The 23,837-nt window shown below is 40.9% G+C and overlaps 2 protein-coding genes across 3 annotated transcripts in view; one reads left to right on the plus strand and one right to left on the minus strand.

The window, feature by feature from the left end:
• Positions 1-1,008: 1,008 nt before the first annotated feature.
• VTI1B (vesicle transport through interaction with t-SNAREs 1B) lies at positions 1,009-23,367 on the plus strand. The gene is made up of 6 exons (XM_082451888.1): positions 1,009-1,277; positions 15,070-15,128; positions 17,282-17,473; positions 19,671-19,844; positions 21,406-21,467; positions 23,062-23,367. Exons 1-6 carry the CDS (start codon positions 1,163-1,165, stop codon positions 23,156-23,158), a joined length of 699 nt encoding a protein of 232 aa, XP_082308014.1. The 5' UTR covers positions 1,009-1,162; the 3' UTR covers positions 23,159-23,367.
• The window catches only part of ARG2 (arginase 2), a 28,111-nt gene continuing 27,626 nt past the window's right edge, over positions 23,353-23,837 (minus strand). For both annotated transcript variants that reach the window (XM_082451838.1, XM_082451839.1), the window contains exon 8: positions 23,353-23,831. In XM_082451838.1, the coding sequence (XP_082307964.1) occupies positions 23,626-23,831 (206 nt within the window). In that variant the 3' untranslated portion in view covers positions 23,353-23,625. The remainder of the gene's footprint in view (positions 23,832-23,837) is intronic.

Genomic DNA, 23,837 nt, shown 5'->3' on the forward strand with positions numbered 1-23,837 from the left:
GTGTGGGCAGTCTTAAGTATTGGGCTGCCAAGCAAACATTTCAGAACGGGATCCATAGGCAAACCATCAGTGAAAATAGGAATTTTCATCCACTAAACCAAGAAAACCCACGGAGTGCAGGAAAAGACTTTGTAATTGTTAACACATTACACTTAGAGACCTGATGAAGCCAGGTCCGCCTTGCTCACTACATATAAATAATACACATATAAATTACACACATATATACATATGTATACACACATATATATTACATATATAAATAATACATAAATTACCCAAGGTCAGAGTGAATCTTTTATTCAACACATGCCCAGATCCTGGCACAAAGGCTACGCTTAAATTGAAACACCTGCTGAGTGAACGACTGCACGGCGTGCCCAGCCGCTAGAGGCTAAGCGTATATTTTGGGGGTCACACTGCCCGGGGACCACTTCTGAAAGAATGACTCTGGTCACTTGACTCCCCAGTAAAAGTGCTTTAAGCTCGAGCGCAGGCAGGAACTTGGCCCAGCTATCTTCCAAGAACTGAAAGCTAACAGTCGGAATGTGAACTGAGGAAGTCAGGGTGGCCAAACAGTGCGATGACTGAGAAGATGACGACCAGGCGCCTACCGATACCAAACCATTGCGCGTCAGCGTCACGCTGACGGCCGCGAAGACGGCAGAACTACCGCCCCCAGCAATGCTTGACTTCCGAGTCGGAGCGTCTTCAGTGCCGAACTACAGCCTCCGGCATGCACTGCAGCGTCCGCCCCTCGCCGGAAGGCGGGGCCCGGGAAAGAGGCGGCCGCGCCGCCTGTTCCGCGCGTTCCCACAGTCCCTTCCGCCGTGGCGCTCTTCCCACCCCGGACTGGCTAATTCCGGGGTTCCGAGACTGCCGCTCGCGCCCGAGCGCCGCCGCTCCCTCAGGAGTAGCCCAGGCAGCGCAGCCCGCCCGACTTTCCGTCAGGCTTCGGCGCCCGGCGCGCCGTCAGTGACGGCATGCAGGGGGTGGGCGTTCCGGCTCGGGAGGACCCCGCCGCGGCCCCGGAAGCGCCTCGTCCCGGGCGGCGGTGGCTGCGGTCGCCGGGATGCCTGCGCGGCTGGGCGGCTGAAGGCGGAGTAGGAACGGGCCCCGTGCCCGGAATCTCGGCTGCCGCTGCTCGAGAGCGGCCTGCGCCATGGCGAGCTCAGCCGCCTCCTCAGAGCATTTCGAGAAACTGCATGAGATCTTCCGCGGCCTCCATGAAGACCTACGAGGGGTGCCGGAGCGGCTCCTGGGGACGGCTGGGACAGGTGAGGCGGGGGCAGGCTGAGCCCAGGGGCACCCAACTCCGCCAGCTCTGGGAGGAAGAGCTCCCACCCTCTTCTCAGACCCTCCCTCCCTTCTCTCCGCTTCTCATCCTCAGACACGCCCCCTAGGGCTAGCTGGGTCCCGGCGCCCAGGATCTCCCTGCCGCCACTTAGCGTGCTCAGGGATGCACCTCGGAGTATCATCTCCCTCTTAATCCTCCTATAGCCTTCAGATTTTTCTCGTTTCATTTTCACTGTGGCAGGAAGAGCATAGGAGACCTAAGTCTGCGATCCGGTATTTGAGTAGAATTGGTTTCTTTTGTAGCTCTCTGTATTTTTTTTTTAAACATCTTTATTGGAGTATAATTGCTTTATATTGTTGTGTTAGTTTCTGCTGTGTATTTTGTTTTATACATTTAACAGTGTTATTCTCAAAAGAGGTCCATAGTTTTCACCAGACTGGCAAAGGATCTGTAGCAAAAAAGGGTTAAGAACCCAAGGGAATCATAACTTTTGGGGTTGGTAAATAACCAGTCTTGAGGGGGATTGGTCTTTAAAATCAGGATTGTGGTCTTTAGGTGTGGTCCTCTTATGAACTCTCTGCTTAGACTGTCTCTTGCCCCTTGATTTCAAAATTCAGAGTGCTACAGGCTTTGCTTGGAGGAGCTAAGAGTTTTGCAATTGAATCTGTATAGGAAGGTCTGCCATAGTTCTTTGCCTTAAGACAAATAGATCTTGATGGCAAGGCAGATGAGACTTTTATTGCTTTTACTTAAGTGTCAAAGCTTGAGTGTTTGCTCTGTGAGTTACCCAAGGTCATATGAATTGAATGACTCTGGTGAGAATGAAATTCATACCTTTGTTTAATATTTACTGGGAGAGGCTGCTGGGTGCCAGGCACTGTCCTAGATGCTGGTAATATTGCACATTACAGTGAAAAGACTTACAAATCTCTGTTCTAATGGGTCGATTATAATATATAAGTATTAAGAGGTGGTGTTAAGGGCAATACAGGAAAATAAAGCAGGGCCAAGGAATGAGGGGGCTCTAATTTTTTTTTTAACATCTTTATTGGAGTATAATTGCTTTACAATGGTGTGTTAGTTTCTGCTTTATAACAAAGTGTCTAATTTTAAATTGGGTGGCTGTGAAAGGCCTCTTTGAGGAGGTGGCATTTGAGCAGAGACTTGAAGTAAGGGAGTAAACCACGCAAAAATCTGGGAGAAGTGAGTGTCAGGAGGACGGAATAGTACTGCAAAGGTCCTTAAGCAGAAATGAGCTTGGTATGTTCTAGGAAGAACAAGAAAGCCAGTGTGTTTGGGGTGGAATGAGCAGGAGAGATAGTTAGTGGTAGTAGATGAGGCTTTAAAGAGGTAGGCAGGGCCAGATTGCATGGGGCCTTGTAGACCAGGGTCTACAAGGTCTACCAGGGTCTAAAAAGATTTGCATCTTTTTCTAAATGTAGTGGCTTGCAGCTAAAGGATATAGAACAGGAGAGTGATGGGATCTGATTTACATGGTTGAAAAATAGACCATTTTTTCAGCCTCGTGTTGAGATAAATTTTGCAATGTCTATTTCTGTAAGGCTAAATAATGCAAAAGGACATTCTGTTTTGAAAAATAGAAAACTGAGTTAGTTATATTCACTTTTGTCATCTACCTAAACTTCTAATTCCTGCAAAGAGGACACTCAAAAAGGTGTGAATTTCCACCCAAGTGCAAAATACTCTAACACGAGTTGCTGGTAACGCTTAGTTGTTCAATGAGTAAGTAAATAGAATATACCCATATCCGCAGGTTATAAGAATTTCAACAACTTTTAGTCTTCTTATTCACTACTTTATTCATACTTCTCAATAAATATTTGTTGAATAAGTTGAATTTAATTAAGCAAACACACCAGGCCTCATCTCTGATTCCTCTTTTTCTAGTCCTGAGACTACTTCATAGGCTTTCCACCTATGAAGCTTTATTTTCCACCATGAATTATTAAGCACTGAATAATGTACATAACACATCCCTTGCATTTAGCTTATGCTCTGTAATTGAATTCAGTTTTTTCAATAAACATTTATTGAGAATTACGTATCAGTTAGTGTCCTGAGCCCTGAGAAGTTCCAAGAGTTCTTGCCTTAAATGGGAGCAAGTTTACAACAAAGTGTGTGATGAGTCCTAAGATAGTTTTGAGACCATGACAAAAAAACCTAACATGGGTGTGGGGGAGCAAGAGGGAAGCTTCACAGAAAGGAGAACTTCTAACTGAGTGTCAGGGGTTGAACAGGAGTCTGCCTGAGAGGGGAAATGGGAAGAGGCAACAAAGGAAGAAAAAAATCAAATATTCACAACTATTACTGGAGCTTAAGATATGTGTGGGACCTAGAGGGGTGGGATAGGGAGGGTGGGAGGGAGATGCAGGAGGGAGGGGATATGGGGATATATGTATACATATAGCTGGTTCACTTTTTTATACAGCAGAAACTAACACAACATTGTAAAGCAATTATCCTCCAATAAAGATGTAAAAAAAAAAAAGATTCTTAATAAAGAGTGGCTGCCACTTTCATTAAAAAAAAAAAAAAAAGGTATGTGTGGGAGAATAGTAATAGATGAGGAAAGTAAGACACAGCCAGACAGTTAAGGGACCTAAGTGTCACATTAAGACATCTAGACTTGATATGGAGAATCAGTAAAGGATTTCAAATAGCTGACTATATGGTCAGATTTAATTTTAGAAGGAGAATGCTGGTGGCTGAGTAGAGGATGAAAGAGAGGCACAAGAATCTGTATACCAGGGACCATGTTAGGAGCCTTTGTGGCAGTCATCTAGGTAACATGGGAATCTAGAGAGTCCCAAATCCAAGAGGTGATTCTGGACAGAAATTAACCAGACTGATTGGACATGAGGAGTGAGGGAGATAGATTCAAGGATGTCTGCATTTTCTCACTTGGTCAGTTGAGTGAATGATAACTTTAAGAAACGTAAGAGTAGAAGCAGGCTTGTTTGGGTTGTGGATGAGAACATCAAGAGTGATTATATAGAGGGCTTCCCTGGTGGCGCAGTGGTTGAGAATCTGCCTGCCAATGCAGGGGACACGGGTTCGAGCCCTGGTCTGGGAAGATCCCACGTGCCGCGGAGCAACTGGGCCCGTGAGCCACAGTTACTGAGCCTGCGCGTCTGGAGCCTGTGCTCCGCAACAAGAGAGGCCGCGATAGTGAGAGCCCCGCGCACCGCGATGAAGAGTGGCCCCCGCTCGCCGCAACTAGAGAAAGCCCTCACACAGAAACGAAGACCCAACACAGCCATAAATAAAATTTTTTTTTAAAAAGTGATTATATAGAATAGAGAACGTATGTCCATTCTAGCCTGACAGATATTTCTTCTCCTACCATTAAAAATAACATTTATGAAGAAGATACATGAATTGAAAGGCAGTGTATTGTAATATTTAACAGCAAGGATTCTAGAGCCAGACTGCCAGAGTTCATATCCTAGATCCACCTCTTAATAGCTTGGTGACCTTGAACAACTTACTTTAACATAATTAGTTTCCCTTGCAAAATGGGAATCAGTCATTATATTTACTTCATAGGGATTTTTTGGGGATCAAGCGAGCTAATATATGTAAAGCCCTTAAAATACTGCCTAACAGTAGTAACAGCAATTAGCCATTATTCCTATTATATGGGAAATTGGATATTTTATTTAAATAAAACATAAGAATACCAGCTCTGTATACAACTACCCTTACCTTGCACTACTTTCCCTTTTTTTCTAGAGCACGTATCTTCTAACATACTAGACACTTTACATATTTTTTAAAATTAATTAATTTATTTATTTTTGGCTGCGTTGGGTCTTCGTTGCCGCGCGCGGGCTTTTCTCTAGTTGCGGTGCGTGGGGGCTACTCTGTTGCAGTGCGCGGGCTTCTCATTGCGGTGGCTTCTTTTGTTGCAGAGCATGGGCTCTAGGTGCGCAGGCTTCAGTAGTTGTGGCACACAGGCTCAGTAGTTGTGGCGCACGGGCTTAGTTGCTCTGCAGCATGTGGGATCTTCCCGGACCAGGGCTCGAACCCGTGCCCCCTGCATTGGCAGGCAGATTCTCAACCACTGCGCCACCAGGGAAGCCCAGACACTTTACATATTTATGATGTTTATAGTATATTATTTGTCTTCTTTTCACTAGAACAGTGGTTTTCAAAGTATGATCCCTGAACCAACAGCATCAGCATCATCTGGAAACTTGTTAGAAATGCACATTCCTGGTTCCCACCCAAGACTTACTGAATCATTAACTGTTTTAACAGTCTATTTTAACAGCCCTCTGGGGGATTTCTGATGCCTGTCAAGTTTGAAGGCCACTGAACTAGGACATAAGCTCATCAACACATGTTATTTCTTTCTTTCTTTTTTTTTTTTTTAATACATGAAGCCTCTTGATTTTTATTTGTGAGCCACCAACTCAGATATTTTTCAAATGCTTTACGGACCAAACAGAGCAAATCTGCAGGTGAAATCTTACCTGCCAATTTAATCTTCTGTATATATGTTCAACAGGTACTCATTGAATGAATGCTTATGTACAAAGCTAATGATTTGAAAATCAAATCATGGTTTTCTATTAATTACATTCCAATTGTAGAGACTACTTTCTCCAGAAGAAAATGTTGGCCTCAGTCCATAAAACACTGCTTAAAATTTTAACATTTACATGAGAATCATTCTTCTTTTGTTAATGGGAAGCATAAGCAAATCTAATTCTAAAAATGACCCCTGAAGAAGTTAGTTAAATGGATAATCAGTTCACTCTTATAGATGCCTTCTCATATGATATTAAAAGGATCACATAGCCAGCATGTATTGGCATTCTTGTTTATTTCTTGTTACTTAAGTAACAAGAAGAAGTTTAAATGTTTAAACTGCTTAATTTGATCCTTTTCATGAAGGCATTTAAAACTGCTATCAGCCATACTGATATCTCTTTCTTTGAATTTCTATAGCACATGTTATTTCTTGTCTTTTTGATAATAACCATTCTAACAGGTGTGAGGTGATATCTCATTGTGTCTTTGATTTGCATCTCCCTGATTAGTCAAGTTGAGTATCTTTTCATGTACCTGTTGTCCATTGTATGTCTTCTTTGGAAAAATGTTTATTCAGATCCTCTGCTCATTTTATAATTGGATTGTTTGGGTTTTTGCTATTCAGTTGTATGAATTCTTTATATATTTTGGATACTAGCCCCTTATCGGATATATGATTTACAAATATATTCTCGCAGTAAATAAATTTTTTTCATTTTGTTGATAGTTTCCTTCTGCTATCCAGAAGCTTTTTTTTTTTTTTAAGCAATGTGTTTTCTGGCGTGTGTTTTTTGCCTTTTTTTTTTTTTTTTTAATGTAGTTGATTTACAATGTTGTGTTAATTTCTTCTGTACAGCAAAGTGACTCAGCTATACATATATATATTCTTTTCCATTATGGTTTGTCACAGGATATTGAATATAGTTCCCTGTGCTATACAGTAGGAGCTTGTTGTTTATCCATCCTATATATAACAGTTTACCTCTACTAATCCCAAACTTCCATTCCTTCTCTCCCCTACCCCCTCTCTCCCTTGGCAACCACAAGTCTGTTCTCTATATCTGTGAGTCTGTTTTTGTTTGGTTTTGGTTTTGGTTTTGGTTTGGTTTTGGGGTTTTTTTGGCTGCACCACGCGGCATATGAGATCTTAACCCTTGCTCCCTGCAGTGGAAGCACAGAATCTTAACTATTGGACCGCCAGGGAAGTCCCTGTTTTGTTTTGTTTGTTTTTTAAGTTAATTAATTTATTTTTGGCTGCATTGGGTCTTCATTGCTGTGCACAGGCTTTCTCTAGTTGCAGCGAGCTAGGGCTACTCTTCGTTGCGGTGCGCGGGCTTCTCATTGCAGCGGCTTCTCTTGTTGTGGAGCATGGGCTCTAGGCGCGTGGGCTTCAGTAACTGTGGCTCGCAGGCTCTAGAGCACAGGCTCAGTAGTTGTGGCGCACGAGCTTAGTTGCTCTGTGGCATCTGGGATCTTCCTGGAACAGGGCTCGAACCAGTGTCCCCTGCATTAGCAGGAGGATTCTTAACCACTGTGCCCCCAGGGAAGTCCCCCTGTTTTTGTTTTGTAGATATGTTGATTTGTATCGTATTTTAGATTCCACATATAAGTGGTATCATATGGTATTTCTCTTTCTCTTTCTGACTTACTTCATTTAGTATGATAATCTCTAGGTCCATCCATGTTGCTGCAAATGGCATTTCATTATTTTTAATGGCTGAGTAATATTCCATATTATATATATATATATATATATATATTTATTTATTTATTTATACACACCCCCCCCCCCTACATCTTCTTTATCCATTCATGTGTTCATGGACATTTAGGTTGTTTCCATGTCTTGGCTGTTGTGAATAGTGCTGCTATGAACATAGGGGTGCATGTATCTTTTTGAATTATAGTTTTGTCTGGCTATATGCCCAGGGGTAGGATTGCTGGATCATATGGCAACTCTCTTCCATACAGTTTTCCATAGTGACTGCACCAATTTACATTCCCACCAACAGTGTAAGAGGGTTCCCTTTTCTCCACACCCTCTCTAGCATTTGTTATTTGTAGACTGTTTAATGATGGCCATTCTGACTGGTGTGAGGTGTTACCTTATTGTAGCTTTGATTTGCATTTCTCTAATAATTAGTGATGTTGAGCATCTTTTCATGTGCCTACTGGCCATCTGTGTATGTCTTCTTTGGAGAAATGTTTATTTAGGTCTTCTGCCCATTTTTTATTGGGTTGTTTGTTTTTTTGTCGTTGAATTGTATGAGCTGTTTGCATATTTTGGAAATTAAGCCTTTGTTGGTTGAATCGTTTGCAAATATTTTCTCCCATTCCATAGGTTGTCTTTTCGTTTTGTTTATGGTTCCCTTTGTTGTGCAAAAGATTGTAAGTTTGATTAGGTTCCATTTGTTTATTTTTGTTTTTGTTTGTATTGCCTTGGGAGACTGACCTAAGAAAACATTGGTATAATTTATGCCAGAGAATGTTTTGCCTAGGATTTCTCAGAAGCTTTTAGTTTGATGTAGCCCTGCTCGTTTATTTTTGCTTTTGTTGCTTTTATATTTGGTGCCAAATCCAAAATATCATTGTCAACATTCAAGCCTAATCCTTTTTGAGTTAATTTTTGTATATAGTGTAAAGATAGTGGCCCAGTTTCATTCTTTTGCATGTGACTGTCAAATGTTTCCCAACACCATTTATTGAAGAGACTGTCCTTTTCTGTGAGGGAACGGGAAACAAATATTTCTCTCTCTCCTGACACAGAGCTTCTAAAACCCTTGTAATTTCTGGGAGCATCTTTTATTCAGTGAGGCTGCTGTGGGTGGGCTCCTGGGTGGCTTCTGGATGGGAGCTGGTCACCAGAAAGACCAACCCATGATTAGAAGCTTGGATTTTCAGTCCTGCTCCCTACTTCTCTGGAGATGGGAAAGGGGTTTCAAATGGAATTAATAATTAACCATGTCTATATGAGGAAGCCTCCATAAAATTTCAGTAGTATGGGGCTCAGAAAGCTTCCAGGTGGTTGAACATATCCACACTGGGAGGGTGGTGCACCTCAACTCTGCGGGGACAGAAGGTCCTGCAAGACAGAACAGGAGGGGAAAGAGACCCTCCAAGACCTTGCCCTGTGTCTCTCTTCATCTGGCTTTTCATCTGTATCCTTTATCATATCCTTTAATAAACTGGGAAACCTAAGTAAGTGTTTCTCTGAGTTTTGTGAGCCTCTCTACCATATTAATTGAATCTGAGGAGGGGGTCATGGGAACCTCCAGTTTGTAGCCAAATTGGACAGAAGTTGTGGGTAACCTGAGGACCTACTACTTGCAATTGGCATCTGAGGTGGTGGTGGGGCCAGTCTTGTGGGACTGAGCCCTGAACCTCTGGAATCTGATACTGTCTCTGGGTAGATAGCGTCAGAATTGAGTTGAATTGCAGGACACCCAGCTGGTGTCTCAGAGAATCGCTGCTGTGGGGAAAACAACCCATACATTCGGTGACCAAAAGTGAAGTGTTCTGTGTGAGTAGTAAAGGAGACACACGGGAAACAAACAACAGGAGGAAGGACTAGGTTTTTTCCTATACAGGAGAGAAAGATAGGAGGGAGAAGGACTGGGTTTTTCCTAATACATTTCCCCATTGTATATTCTGGGCTCCTTTGTTGTAAGTGAATTGACCATATATGTGTGGACTTACTTCTGGGCTCTCTTTTCCATTCCATTGAGCTTTGAATCTGTTTTTATGCCAGTACCATACTGTTTTCATTACTATAGCTTTGTAATATACAGTTGACCCTGGGCGCCAACCCTCTGCGCAGCTGAAAATCTGAGTGTAACTTGTTGGCCCTCCTATCCAAGTTTCCTTATTATCTGCAGATTCAGCCAACCACAGGTTATGTGGTACTGTAGTATTTACCATTGAAAAAAATCTGTGTATAAGTGGACCCGCCCAATTCAAACCTTTGTTGTTCAAGGGTCAGCTGTAGTTTGAAATCAGAAAGCATGATGCCTCCAGCTTTGTTCTTCTTTTTCAAGATTGCTTTGGCTAATTGGGGTCTTTTGTGGTTACCTACAAATTTTTGGATTGTTTGTTCTATTTCTATAGAAAATGCCATTCATTTTGCTGTTGAGGATTTTTGCATCTGTGTTCACCAGGGATATTGGCCTATAATTTTCTTGTGGTGTTTCTCACTGATTTTGGTATCAGCATAGTGCTGGCCTCTTAAAAAACTTTGGAAGTGTTCCCTCCTCTTCTATCATAGGCTCTATATTTTGTCTGTTTTGTTAATTATGCATCCTAAGCACCTAGAACAGTGCCTAGTACATACTAGGTGCTCTATAAATATTTGTTGAATGATTGTATAAATACTGTGAATTGTTGGGAAGAAAATAGTAATAATATATGATTGGGTATTAAAACTCAGTGTGATTTTATTTCTATTCTACCATGTTTTCCACAGTTTCACCACTTTTAAAATCAATATATATATACCTATTTAAAAAAAGGATAGGATAACAGACACAATGTGTCCTACTTTAGGAAGTTTGTATGCCAATGACAATCCATTAGCATATGTGATAATTATTAATCCATTTAATATTACATTAAGCACCTACAACCATAATTTCTAGTCTTAGCTTTGCAGCATATGAAGATGTCTCTCCAAATACCTCAGACTGCTATAAATTCTTATCCAATTAATAAAGTACCTATAGTCATGATTTTTAGTTTTAGTTTTGTACCACCTGAAGGCACATGTCTTAATGAACATTATAAAATTATTGAAAGTTTTTCATTTTAATTCACTTAAATCTCAGTATCTATACATGAGACTCCATTATTTTAGAAACCAGAAAAAATAATAACTATGAAGGACCATATGTAGCAGGTTGATAAACACAATTACTCACCAACTGCAGAATTTTAACTTTTCCAACACTCTTCATATTCTTTGGTGAATTTTGTTTTTGCTTAGTTTTTCCTAACTAGGGATTTACTTTAAAAAACAGTGGTAGTTCATCCATGTACAATGCTTGGTGTCAGTCTATTCATCTCTTGTAAAAATAAAATACAGTGTGTGTGTGTGTGAAAAAAAACAACAACAGTGGTAGTTACTATTTATTGAACCCTTAATATGCCTGGCATTTGTTCTGTGTTTGTTACATGTATTGTCTCTTTTAACTCTTTCAGACAACTGTACGAGGTCATTACCGTTATATTTCTTATTTATAGTTGAGGAAACAGGCTTAGAGAGGATCAGGTAACCATGTGGTCTACAAAGAGGATTTAGGTCCTAGAAATGCCACAATGGGGCGCCAAAAACATTAATCACAGATTTTAAAGATCCTGGTAAAACTGGTTATTTCCACAGTTCTGATGGACCAAGGTTAGTCATTCTTGGGCTGGCAATTCAAATAGCCTATAAGAAAGAGAGGCTGCCACCTTGGTCGAACATGAGGTAGGCTTCCTCTAGCACTTTCAGAGCTGGGTGTTTCCATTTTATTCCATGTCCGGGGCATTGTGTGGCCATCCACCCAGTTTACCAAACGTTCAGCTTCAGAGTGAGTCAGTCACAGGTGAAGGGTTTGGGAAGGCATGTGGGGTAGGGTATAGTGTTATTTGGAGTAACTCACTCTTGTTTCTGGTGTCCGTTCTACCCAGTATCAGTCCTGTTGTTTTGTAGTTGATTGTAGTGTTAATTCTAACAACCTAAAAAATTAAGAGGTTAAAAGGTTTGAACATATTATACCTGTATACCCTGGGAGCACGAAAATGCCCCTCAACGCTGTAGTGTACAGAAGCACTGGGTTGGGAGTCAGGAGACTTGCATTCTGGAACTAGTGTTGCTACACATCTCCTTCTGTGGCCTTGGGGAAGACAGTCTCTCCAGGTTCTAATTTCCTCAACTGCTAAATGAGAAGGTTAGACTAGATGATCTCTGAGGTCCATCTCAGCTCTAATATTCATTGATTTCACAATTCTGAGTCTAAAGCATAAAGGAACAGCTATTGATACCTCTCACTTGGGTAGGGGTTTAATCTCTTGAACCTTTAAAAGTATATAAGTGGTAGAGCACTCCTAGTAGAATGCATGCCTTATGAAATCAGATAGAGAGCAGAGTAGTCCAAAAAGACTGAGAATAACAGAATCATGCAGGGAAGTTAGTGAAAGGATCAAGATTCTGTGTGCTGCCTCCTTCCCCCGCCCACTCTTATTTATGTAGCTACTTTCTTTGAGTCATTCTATAATTTGCCTCTTAGGAATGCAGATTTTCATGTCTTTTAACAAAGAAAGAATAAAGGAGGAGAATTTATGACTAAGAGAGATGTAGAAAAATCTAGGACGGGAATGCACTTAGAGAATACTGTCATCTTGGATCAGAAGTGAGTGTGCTTGAGTTTGGAGATGTGCCTATTCAGAGGAGTGACGACACTCAACACTTTAGTGAATGCTTATTACAAAATAATATGATAGCTCTCCATGGAAGTAGCCATTCTTGATTGCAGATATTATTTCACTGCTGATAGCTGAAAACACAGACTACTCAAGGATAACAGCTGCTTTGGCACTTATTTCAGTTACATCATGGTTAGTCAAGATGTAGGCCATTTGCCAGGGCTGAACTTTCTCCTTTTTTTTTTTTTTAAACAAAAAACCCTGGGTTTTGTGAGTGGTGTGTAGTGAGAAATAGTTTACCTGGAGTACCTATTTAGGGAATGTCACATGACAATGAAGGCAGCTTAGTAAAGGGTGCATTGTCATTTGCTCTTGTAGGCAATAGCAGTGTCTAAGGAGTACCCTACCAGGTTTAGAGTTCTAGAAGCTATGGGATGTATAAAAGAAAAAGTAAATTTCTCTACTCAGAAGGAGCTTGATCTCAAGTTGAGAATATAGAATATACACAAGCAAAATGATTCATGATCAGTTGAAAAGCAGTGGACAGCTGACATGCTAGATGCTGTTGTGATTAACGAAATGTAAATCCATATAAAGCATTACAGTGGTGTTACATCTTACATGGTATTTGGCTTGAAAGTCAAGGTGTGAGATGAAAATCAGGGTAAACAGAATTATCCGAGAAAATCTTAGGACAGCATGTTGAGTACCCACGTGCCATCCCTTTGTAAGCGCAACTCAGCTGTTTTCTAGGCATTGGAAAAGATTGCTCTTTCTTCAGTTGATGGAAACGCTGGCTTGTATTTAGAAATCACATTGAGCTTTTTAAAAGACCGTGTCCTTATACGTGCTACAGTATGGATGAACCTTGATGACATTATGCTAAGTGAAGTTGTAAGATTCCTCTTATATGAGGTGCCTAGAGTAGTCAGATTCATAGACACAGAAAGTAGAATGGTGGTTACCAGAGTCCGGGGAGAGGGGGGAATGGGGAGTTAGTGTTTAATGGGTATGGAGTTTCAGTTTGGGATGATGAAAAGGTTCTAGAGGTGGATAATGGTGATGGTTGCACAACATTGTGGATGTACTTAATGCCCTTTAACTGTATACTTAAAAATGGTCAAAATGGTAAATTTTATGATATGTATATATTTTACCACAATTAAAAAAAACTATATCCCCAGATTGTGAACATAATTCCAAAAGATGAGTTCAAAAAATATTGTAAGCAATGATAACTTTGTGGTAATAAGTAGATTATGTGTAGATTTCCAGGGAGAACATTCATTTAGATGTATACATTAAAAAAAAAAAACTCCTCATAAATAGGACTAATTTTTGCTTGTTAGATATGCTTATTAGGGCTTACCTGGTGGCGCAGTGGTTAAGAATCCGCCTGCCAATGTAGAGGAGATGGGTTTGAGCCCTGGTCTGGGAATATCCCACATGCCATGGAGCAACTAAGCCTGTGTGCCACAACTACTGAGACTGTGCTCTAGAGTCTGTGAGCCACAACTACTGAGCCCGCGCACCTAGAGTCCGTGCTCCGCAACAAGAGAAGACACCACGATGAGAAGCCTGCGCACCGAAGAGTAGCCCCCGCTCGCCGCAACTAGAGAAGAGCCCGCGTGCAGCAACGAAGACCCAATGCAGCCAAAAAAAAATTAAAAAAAAAAAAAGATGCTTGTTAGGTATGATCTACCTCCTCATTTTATAGCCAAGGAAGGAGGTTAGGTCCCAAAGAGATGAAGAGAATTAATTATCCGAGCTTACATGTTGAGTCAGGCCCAAAGCTAGAACCAGAACCTAAGCCCCTTTACTCACCAGCACTTCCCCTGTACAGATGTTTACCAGGTGACAGCATGCCAGTACTCCCTTCATCATTTTTGCTGTGTCCAAGGACCATTTTTACTATAATTAGTCATTTTCTTTATATGAGTATTTCATGTAAAATGCATTTATTTAATACATAAAGTTACTTTAAAAGGAAATTTTATATCACTACCTTAAATGGAAAATCTATAGAACCTATCTAAATGATCAGAAAAAATACAGTGAAGGCAAAACAGTGCTGTTTTAGTTAGATGTTATTGCTTTGAAGCTGAAGCCTGTTCTGTTTTTGTTAAAAGGGGAGGTTAGTAATTTTTAGGTGTTAAAGACATACTAGCACTAAAATGATATGATGCAAAGTACTGAACGAGGAGTGTCTTTTTCCCTGTGTGAGTCAGTGGTATTTAACGTCATTTCCCATACCACTGCCAGTGGGTATGGCTAAGAAACTTGTGCTGTATACCATGCAGTCTCTCCAGCGAGCAGAGTAGGTGGGTTTTGAATTTGTTTTGCAGAACAGCAGTGGATAAGGGTTAATATAGAGATGTGATTTACAGTGGGAGTGAAAATGGGGACAAAGATTTCAGAGAACTAGTATTGTTAAACATTCTTATTGATGAAAGTGTGCCTGGTCCCTCTATTAGGATGGGTGAAAAAAGACTGACAGTGATTGATTTAGACCTGTTGTCTTTCCTAGTTGGGATGCTATTGGTCTTTGGGGCCAGATCATTGTTATGCAGGACTGTACATAGCATAGATATTCTTGTTCCCTGGACACTTGATGCCAATGGTAATACCGTCCCTCTCCCTTCCCCCCAGTTACTGTGATAACTAGTTCCCCTATGTTTCTAAATGTCTTTTAGGGGTGATTAAGTACTGTATTAGTACCCTCAGGAAAGGAATGTGGAGTTTATTCTAAGCAGAGGGTATAGCCTCTAGGAATGTTTGGAAGCAAGACTGAGCATTGAAAACTTGTCTGTCTTTTCCAGAAGAGAAGAAGAAGTTGATCAGAGATTTTGATGAAAAGCAACAGGAAGCAAATGAAACGGTGAGAACAAGGAACAAGTCCTTATATCTTCTTCCTGTTTGTTGGTCTTTTCCAGAAGTAATACTTGTGACGTGATCACAGATTAACTGTTCCTGTCCATTGATCTTGCTTTTGATTACTTCTTACCAAATGAGGCCAGTTGATGGGGCTGGGTGTTGAGGGGGTTTGGCAAACACAAATGGGTAAAGCTTGGAGACTCTCCTGAAATGAGTCTTTGATAATACATTGCTGCTGTAATAAGGACATTCTCATACTTCTACCTGGGTGGTCTTTTAAAATCTCATTTTAAAAGCTGGCCGTTAAGATCAGTTATTCTCCTTTGTTAAACTTACTGTCACACAAAATGGAGCTCAGAGGTGGTTCTAGCCATGTTCCCTTCTGGTTTTTGGGGGGTTTTTTTGTTTGTTTTTTTTTGGAGAGTGTTGAATTTTGTATATATGCCAGTGTAGTTTTTATTTTATTTTTTATTTATTTAATTAAATTTATTTATTTATTTTGGGGGCTGCACCGGGTCTTAGTTTCAGCACGTGGGATCTTTTGTTGCGGTGGGCAGGCTTCTCTCTAGTTGTGGCGTGCGGGTTTTTTTTCTCTCTCTAGCAGTGGGCTCTGTAGTTTGCGGCACGCAGGCTCTCTAATTGAGGCGTGTGAGCTCAGTAGTTGTGGCTCGTGGGCTTAGTTGCCCCGCAGCATGTGGGATCTTAGTTCCCTGACCAGGGATCGAACCTGCGTCCCCTGCATTGGAAGATGGATTCTTTACCACACTGGACCACCAGGGAAGTCCCTATTCCCTTCTGTTTTAAAAGACAGAAGGATTTGGTACCTTGGGCAAGGCATATGTGGACAGGATGAGTTCCCCGTCAGGACCCAAAGCTTGTCAGATGTTGGTCCAGGTTGCTGAGCAGTTTAAGAACTGCTTCTCTCTTAATCTGTGCCTTTTCTTTAACAACAAAAAACAAACAGACAAACAAAAAAGCAAGTTTTGCTCTCACCTTTTAGAAGTAAGGGTCCTCTGTTCTCCATATCATTGTGCTGTGGCTTCAGCAAAACCTTTTAGGAGGCTGGAGCTAAAATCCAGGTCCCTGGTAGTACTCCGAAGAAATAGTTGCCCCTAGTATTTGCTACCGCAGAGTAGACTGAAAATTACTTTTTAAGCCAGAGAACTTCTTTATTGCTTGTTGAAGAACAACTTCCTTATCTCAATGCAGTTCTGAGAAGTTAAGCTTATCTGCATCCTTTTCTCTATTCTGCATCTATTTTAAGAAGGATCAGCCTACCAGACTGTGGAAACTATCTCCTTCATAATGGGAAACTTTTCTAATACCTGTGTACAGCTGGACATATCCATGATACCTGTTACAGAGCCAGTCTTCTTTTTCACTTAACATCTTGGTAGCATTTCAAAAACCTTTTAATTAATACCAATTTATTTGTTTGGTGCTTAGATACTTTCTTTCCCTGAACTTAAAAAAATTAACCAGTCTTACTCTGGCCATCCCAGGCAGGTGAAAATAACTTATGGCTTCATGTAAATTGGGTCTAGGTGTTACAGTTTACTTATCCCAGAAAAATGGAAATGATTTGGACCCCTGGTTATTCTGACATGGAGACAAACGGTTGGTTTTCAGAAGGAGGAGGAAGGGAAGAACCTTGATGCCATACCCCTATCATTTTTAGTACAGTAGATCTGAGTGCTTCATGATAGCACTTGAACCATAACAGGCTAAGAACTTGGTATACTGAAAAGAGAATTTGAAGATTTTTGAATCCTGGCTTCTCTTGTTATGTAATCTTGAGCAGGTTTCATTAAGTCTTATATATGAAGTAGAAGTAGTATTTCCTACCTTATTGATCTGTTGTGAGGATTAAATGAGAGAATGCATGTAAAAAATGTTTAATAAGCTATAAGGTACTTGTTAGTTTTCTCACTCATTCATCACATACTTTTTGAAGGCCTGTTCTATGCCTGCTAGGCACTGTGCCAGGCACTAAGAGTAATGAAGTGAACATGTCACATGTGGTTCCTGCCCTCCTGGACCACATGGTTGAGTATTTATTTACAGTGGTCTGTGGTTTGATTAGTCCAAACTAGACATATTACCCATATGAGAGAGAACAGAAGCAGGCCATCTACTCACTACTTTCTGCCTTCCTAGCTGGCAGAAATGGAAGAGGAATTACGTTATGCCCCCCTATCTTTTCGTAACCCTATGATGTCTAAGCTTCGAACCTACCGGAAGGACCTTGCCAAACTCCATCGGGAAGTGAGAAGCACACCTTTGACAGCCACTCCTGGGGGTCGAGGAGACATGAAATATGGTACATACGCTGTAGAGAATGAGCACATGGTAAGCTTCAGCTGTCTTTTCCCTTACTGGTCTGTGGTACAATGATTAACCATATTGTGGGGTACAGTTCATGTTATCAGTGCATACTTGACTCTTTTTTTCCACCTTATCCTCTTTCTTGCATCCAATTCCCCTTTTCCCCTTGGGTGCCCACCTCTACTGAATTTAATGCAGATCATTCCAAACAATTTGCTTGTTTAGATTTCTTTGTATCCTTTATGTATAAAACAGTGCTTGGTGTGTAGTGGTGATATACAAGTGTTACCTATTCATATTACATCTGGACTCTGTAGTCTGACTCATTGATCGAGTTTCTTTCTCACATGTGCCCCCAAAGTTCAGTTAGGCTTTTAATTTATCAGAGTATTGTTACAAAATTAACCCGTGCTTTCCCTTATATTTATACCAAGATGGCCCAACAGCCCAGATACAGTAGAGGAAGCAGCCTGCTTCTCAAAAAGCGGGCTAACGCCTTACTTTGTTGTGATAGAAAGTGAGCCAGACTGACTCTCTAGCCTCCAGTATTCTCATTTATAAAATTAGACTGACTAAGCCGAAAACCTGTATTCTCAAACTGTCGAGAGAAGATAGTTAAAGGAATAAAACTTCACAAAGATTAAATTTTATGTGTTACATTTGGGATTATATTCCACAGCACAAAGTAGAAATGGCCTGACCAGTAATGTGGGAGAGAAGTGAACGGGGGCCCACAAGTGCAGACTGCACGGATGTAGAAAGGCTAATGGCACAAATCCTATTTCATGATACATCCTGAATATAGTTTAAGAGATATTCAAATGATACTAGCCTGACATTCCTAATGTCAAAACTAGAGTATTTGAGAATGTTAAATTTTCAAAATTCACTTGTGAAAGGAGGGTGAGAAAAGGCTGGCAAGTAGAGCTTCTTAAAGTGAGAGGAAAGGTGTATAGTGACTTTGGTCATTTGTGACCCAAAAAGCCCTGAAAACAAAAAGGGGGGAGATAATTCCAAATAATAATTTTGCTTTAAAATTATTAGTTTCAGAAACTATTTAGATATACAAACCACCTTCAGTAGAATTATTGTTCCAAATCTGGGGTTGATTTGTGTGACCTTACTGTCTCTTCCTGCTCTTTCTTAAGCCTAATCAGTTGAAAATCCCCATCTTTTATTTTTAAAAACCCTTTTTCCTGCTGCTTTTAAGCCAATGTAACTGGGGTTTATTTCAGCCTCATTCAGTGGTTTCCTCATCCACTTGTTCATATGCCATATGTGAACTGAAAAGCCTTCTTGTTGCTTCTGATCTGGGAACGCATCTTTTGCCTTCTTGGTGGTGGGGTCTAGTGCTAATAGTCACCTGCTCAGTAATAGGCCTTGTGAGCCAGCCAGCCCCTTTTTGAGTGTGTGTGCATGCGTGCTTTGAATAGCTGAGAACTTAGAGCTGCATCCATTTCTGTCAGTGGTTATTTCTGGCCTGACAAAGGCTACTTCTGTCCTTACGCCTTCTGTGCTTAGGATTATAGGTGGAATAAAACTTTGGTGGAGATTTAGAAATAGGGTGCTTGGGAAATTAGGGCAGCTTTCTTGGCTCCAGATACTACCTTCCCTGAGAGCAAATCACCAGTGCAACAACTTCAGTTTTTGTTTTCTGTGTTTGACCTAAGGTGAAATTCTTTTGGAGGCTTACCAAGAGTGTAGCCACTTTTTTTCCAGAATGTGGTAGTGTCTCACACTTTTAAATGAGTTCTATATGTGCTGAAAACAAATAGCTTATTCATGGTCCCTCAATCCTCAATACCAATCAGTGGGCATTTTCAGTGAATTAAACTATTTCTAGGGCTGTAGAGTTTAGTTGGTTTGCACTCTCAGAATTATAGGCTGTATGCATTTTGGGGAAGCTACTGCACCCCACATCAGGGCCATTGCCTTTCAGAAGTTGCTAGTCCAGAAAGCACATGAACCACTTCAAATTCATCAGGAGCACAGGGAAAATGCTGTGATGTGTTTAATCCTTTTCCTGCCTCACTTAAGTGTAAGAAGCAGTGAATTGGGAGGTATTATGATCCTAGATTGAATCCCAGGTTCTCTTTTAGTTTGATTTATTAGCATCTTTGGTTGTCTTAAAAGTAATGAAAATTATTGCACACGATATTCCTTCTTATAACTTCATTTATAATGGAAGAAGTATAACATTTCCCTTCCATACTGCTGTCAGAATCGGCTACAGTCTCAAAGGGCATTGCTTCTGCAAGGCACTGACAGCCTGAACCGGGCCACCCAGAGTATTGAGCGTTCTCATCGGATTGCTGCAGAGACTGACCAGATTGGCTCAGAAATCATAGAAGAGCTGGGGGAGCAACGTGAACAGTTGGAACGTACCAAGAGTAGAGTAAGTCTGAGTGGATGGGGAGAGGGGCAAGAGTGGGGAAAGTAGGTAGGCCCGTTACACCCCGATGCCTTGCTAGTTCCAGAAGCTACCGCAGTTCCAAATTCAGGGTATGACCTTTTAGGTTCTTACTCTTTTCTCTGTCTGTAATTTGCTTGGCTGAAAGATATCCCTTGGAAGTAATTTTACTTCTAAGATTTAGAAGTCATGGGAGGGGCGGGGGGGGGGGTGGACTGCAGAAATCCAATTTCTGCATTTATTGAAGATTGTCAAATAAGATTGTAGCCACTCCATGCTTTTACTAGGTCCTGTATTATGAATCAGATTTTCACTTCTCATATGTCTAGTAGAACATCTACTATTCTTAGGAAAGCTAAGATCTCTTTAAGTAGATGATGCTTTCATGTCATTTAGAGCCAAGGCTATTTTCCACATGTCATAAAATAGTACTACTGACAATTTACAGAGGTTCAATTCTGGGCTGTAACTCTTTACTGTTACCTAAGGTTAGGGCGATCATTGTGAGAAGAAAATACTCAGGCCAAATGATGACTATACTGTGGTGTCTAATCTACTGCACTCTAAGAGGCTCTGGAAAACAATTCATTCCTTCCTTTCTGTACCATCTGCAAAGGAATTTTAAAAATAGTACAACTTGCCAATGGAATGCTGTATTCTTAAGAGCGTGAGGCAGATCCAAACTGAAAAACAGATACTGTGGGCGAGACTTAGATATATGAGAAAATCGTCTCAAATCCCCACACTGAGTTATTTTTCCAGCTTAGTAGCTGTAATTCTCCATTCTTAAAATTAAGTCAAAATGATGCCCTTCCCTTCTTAGTGAAAATTCACAATAAAGTACCGAATTAGGGTAAGCTGTAGAGAAGGCAGTTTGTTTACAGATTGTATGTTTTTTTCACTTTTGAACTTATCAGGTGGATTAGTTGAATTTGAAAGCTGAGGAATGAGCTGAGAGATCAACTTAACAAGGCCGCTGGGGAACAGGAACAGATGTCAGGTGGCATCTGTTGAAATATCCTCCAGCTATATAGATTAGTAACAGCCAACCAAAAGGGAATAAAAAAGGCTTTAAAAAAATATTTAATTCCTTTCACAATTCAGTGTGTCTCTTAAAGGGATAAAGAAAAAAGGAGAAAGAACCAGATCCCAAAAATGGTAGTCCACCAGCCTGCAAAAACAAACATTAACTCAAGAGGCTCTTCTGGAGTTAGGCTGATGAAATTCAAATCTTAAGTTGCTCAGTTACTGGCAGGTACACTTGAAGACTTTGAGTAGTGAAGGTGAAGGATTAGCCCAGTCCCAGAAGTCTCCCCACAGCAACCTTGGGATATAATAATTCCTAGGCCTACTTGATGAGTACTAAAGTATGTTGTCCTTTCCAGTTTCTTCTACTTATATGCAGAGGCCATCATTTAAATTGATTGGATTTCTGGGAGTTTTTCAACATATACCCTTTAATGCCCACTGTCAATTTAGGAATGTTCAATTCTACAGTGTGTAGTTTCGAAAAAACGGGGAAATAATTGCTATTTTCTCTTCTCAGCTGGTAAACACAGGTGAAAACTTGAGCAAAAGTCGGAAGATTCTCCGTTCAATGTCCAGAAAGTAAGTTTTAAAAATAGTCACAAAATTAATTTCTCTTAATTCTAATATCTTTCAACCAAGAATGTCAAAGCTTTAAATAGTGACTGTCAAAGGTGTTAATAAAGCAGAAGAAATAAAAAATACCGTATAGTTAAATATCCCAGGACAAAGTCCTTTGTTAAAAGTATATATACTGCTCTGATTTAGAGCAGTGGAAAGTTTGTCCACTGGAAGGACTTTTATTTTATTTATTTATTTATTTATTTGGCTGCATCGGGTCTTAGTTGCAGCACGAAGGATCTTTGTTGTGGCACGCAGGATCTTTGTTGCGGCATGCGGGATCTTTTTTTTGTTACCGTGCATGCGCTCAGTAGTTGCGGTGCATGGGCTTCTCTCTAGTTGTGGTGCGCAGGCTCAGTAGTTTCAGCGCGCAGGCTTAGTTGCCCTGCAGCATGTGGGATCTTAGTTCCCCGACCAGAGATCGAACCCGCATCCCCTGCATTGAAGGCAGATTCTTAACCACTGCACCACCAGGGAAGTCCCTGGAAGGACTTTTAATCCCAGCTTACTTTCCTTAGAGAAGACAGCACATGGGAATAGAGCTTCATATTCCTGGAAATAAATCTGTAAAAACTTAGAAAACTTTTCACTGCTACTGCTTCGTACTTGCTTTTGGCTCTGCTTGCCCTTCGTGGGAGTCAACCCCTTATTTGGGAGTTCTGTCTTGTTAGTAGAAGTTGACTTAAAAAAAAAACAAAACGTTGAGGTAAGTGCTGACAGCAACAAAACCAGGGGCAGAAAGGAAGTATTGCCACTGAGGCTGAATTTGGGGTAGGTATGCATGAAACAAACTACAACCGAGTCATGAAACTAGCAGGAGTGTGAGATTTTCCTAAACAGTGGCAAATTCCTTGTGGAATAGGGGAATACATTCAGTTTAGAGTGATGAGATTTTTTGTGTTAAGAAAAGAGTATAGGCGCTTCAAAAAATTTACTACCTTTATAGAGATACCCATAGAGGAAGAAAGTAAAAAGGGCAAGAAGTTCACAAGAGATTGAAAGGCACTACTCAGCTTCTAGTTAGTTACTTATCCTAAAGCAGGAACCCCTCTCCCCACCCAAGCTGTACTTCAGCACTGGAGCGTCTGCCGCCAACCCTTCTCCTAATGTGTGCTCACAGCTGTAGTATGTAATCAGTGAAGCTCTAGATGGCTAGGTAGTGAGTTTGTATTTCTGCTGTTTTGAAATATGATTCAACCTGATTTCAGAAATGGTGTACTTCTTCATATGTATATTTAATATTTTTCGAACTAGCCTCGCATAGAAAAACTATTCTTAAAGTGAAGTACTAACTACCATTTGAAGACATTTTAGAAAAATACATTTTTATGCTTTGGTATCTATTGCCCCAATTTTCAATATTTCTGTGAGGTAGATAGTAGTAATTAGTTATAAGTTTCTTTAGCTGGTAATACTAAGTGGCTACGTGATCAAAAATTCAGTCTGCCTCACAGTATCTGGCCTTGGCCCCAGGTCAAACCCCTAAGTATTAAGAATGGAAAGAAATAAGGTTTTCCAGACTTCTGACTACATCCCACTTTGCTTCTCCTTGTAGAGTGACAACCAACAAGCTGCTACTTTCCATTGTCATCTTACTGGAGCTCGCCATCCTGGGAGGCCTGGTTTATTACAGATTCTTTCGCAAGCATTGAACCTCCTACAGGGAACGGTTTGTGGACCAGGACTGTGACTCTGAATGAATGGTGTTTGTTAGACACGTGGAAAAATCTTACTGTTGCTGTGAGCTAACGGTTCAAGAAGGCCCTGTGTAGCCAGACTGTGGGAGGAGGGAGGAAGACGGAAAACCACTTAAATGTGAAGGAATAGCAATAAGACCAGTATGATATACCAAGGTAGTAAATGCTGTTTATGATTTCTTTAAGTTTACATAGTGCTCTAACATATTAATACCCTGTGAGCTTCAAAAAACCAAATACATTTACAGTAGTATTATCGGTCACCAAAATGAAGGGGAAGGAAACTTTACAATTGTGAGAATGCACAAATGTTCTCATTAAGGCAGTATTGACCCAGACGATCATTTAGTATCTGTCACCACAAATGCCTCCCAACTCTGGAATGCCCATTGCGACAAACACGTGTTGGCGCACAGTATTTCCTAAATTCTTACACGTTCTTCACTTTCCGATTCATCTGGTGAACTGGGAGTAGGAAGTTGGTCATAGACAATGTGCCCTCCCTCCCTTGTCTGCCCAAAACTTGAAGCAATCACATCCACTGCCAGGCTGGCTGTAGCCTTGGCCTCTTCCTCTGACGCAGCCAACCGAGGATTGACTTCCACAAGATCCAGTGCTGAGAGCAACCCTGAAA

This window comes from Balaenoptera physalus (assembly GCF_965194825.1).
Source record: "Balaenoptera physalus genome assembly, chromosome: 2".
In the NCBI taxonomy this organism is placed as follows: Eukaryota; Metazoa; Chordata; class Mammalia; order Artiodactyla; family Balaenopteridae; genus Balaenoptera; species Balaenoptera physalus.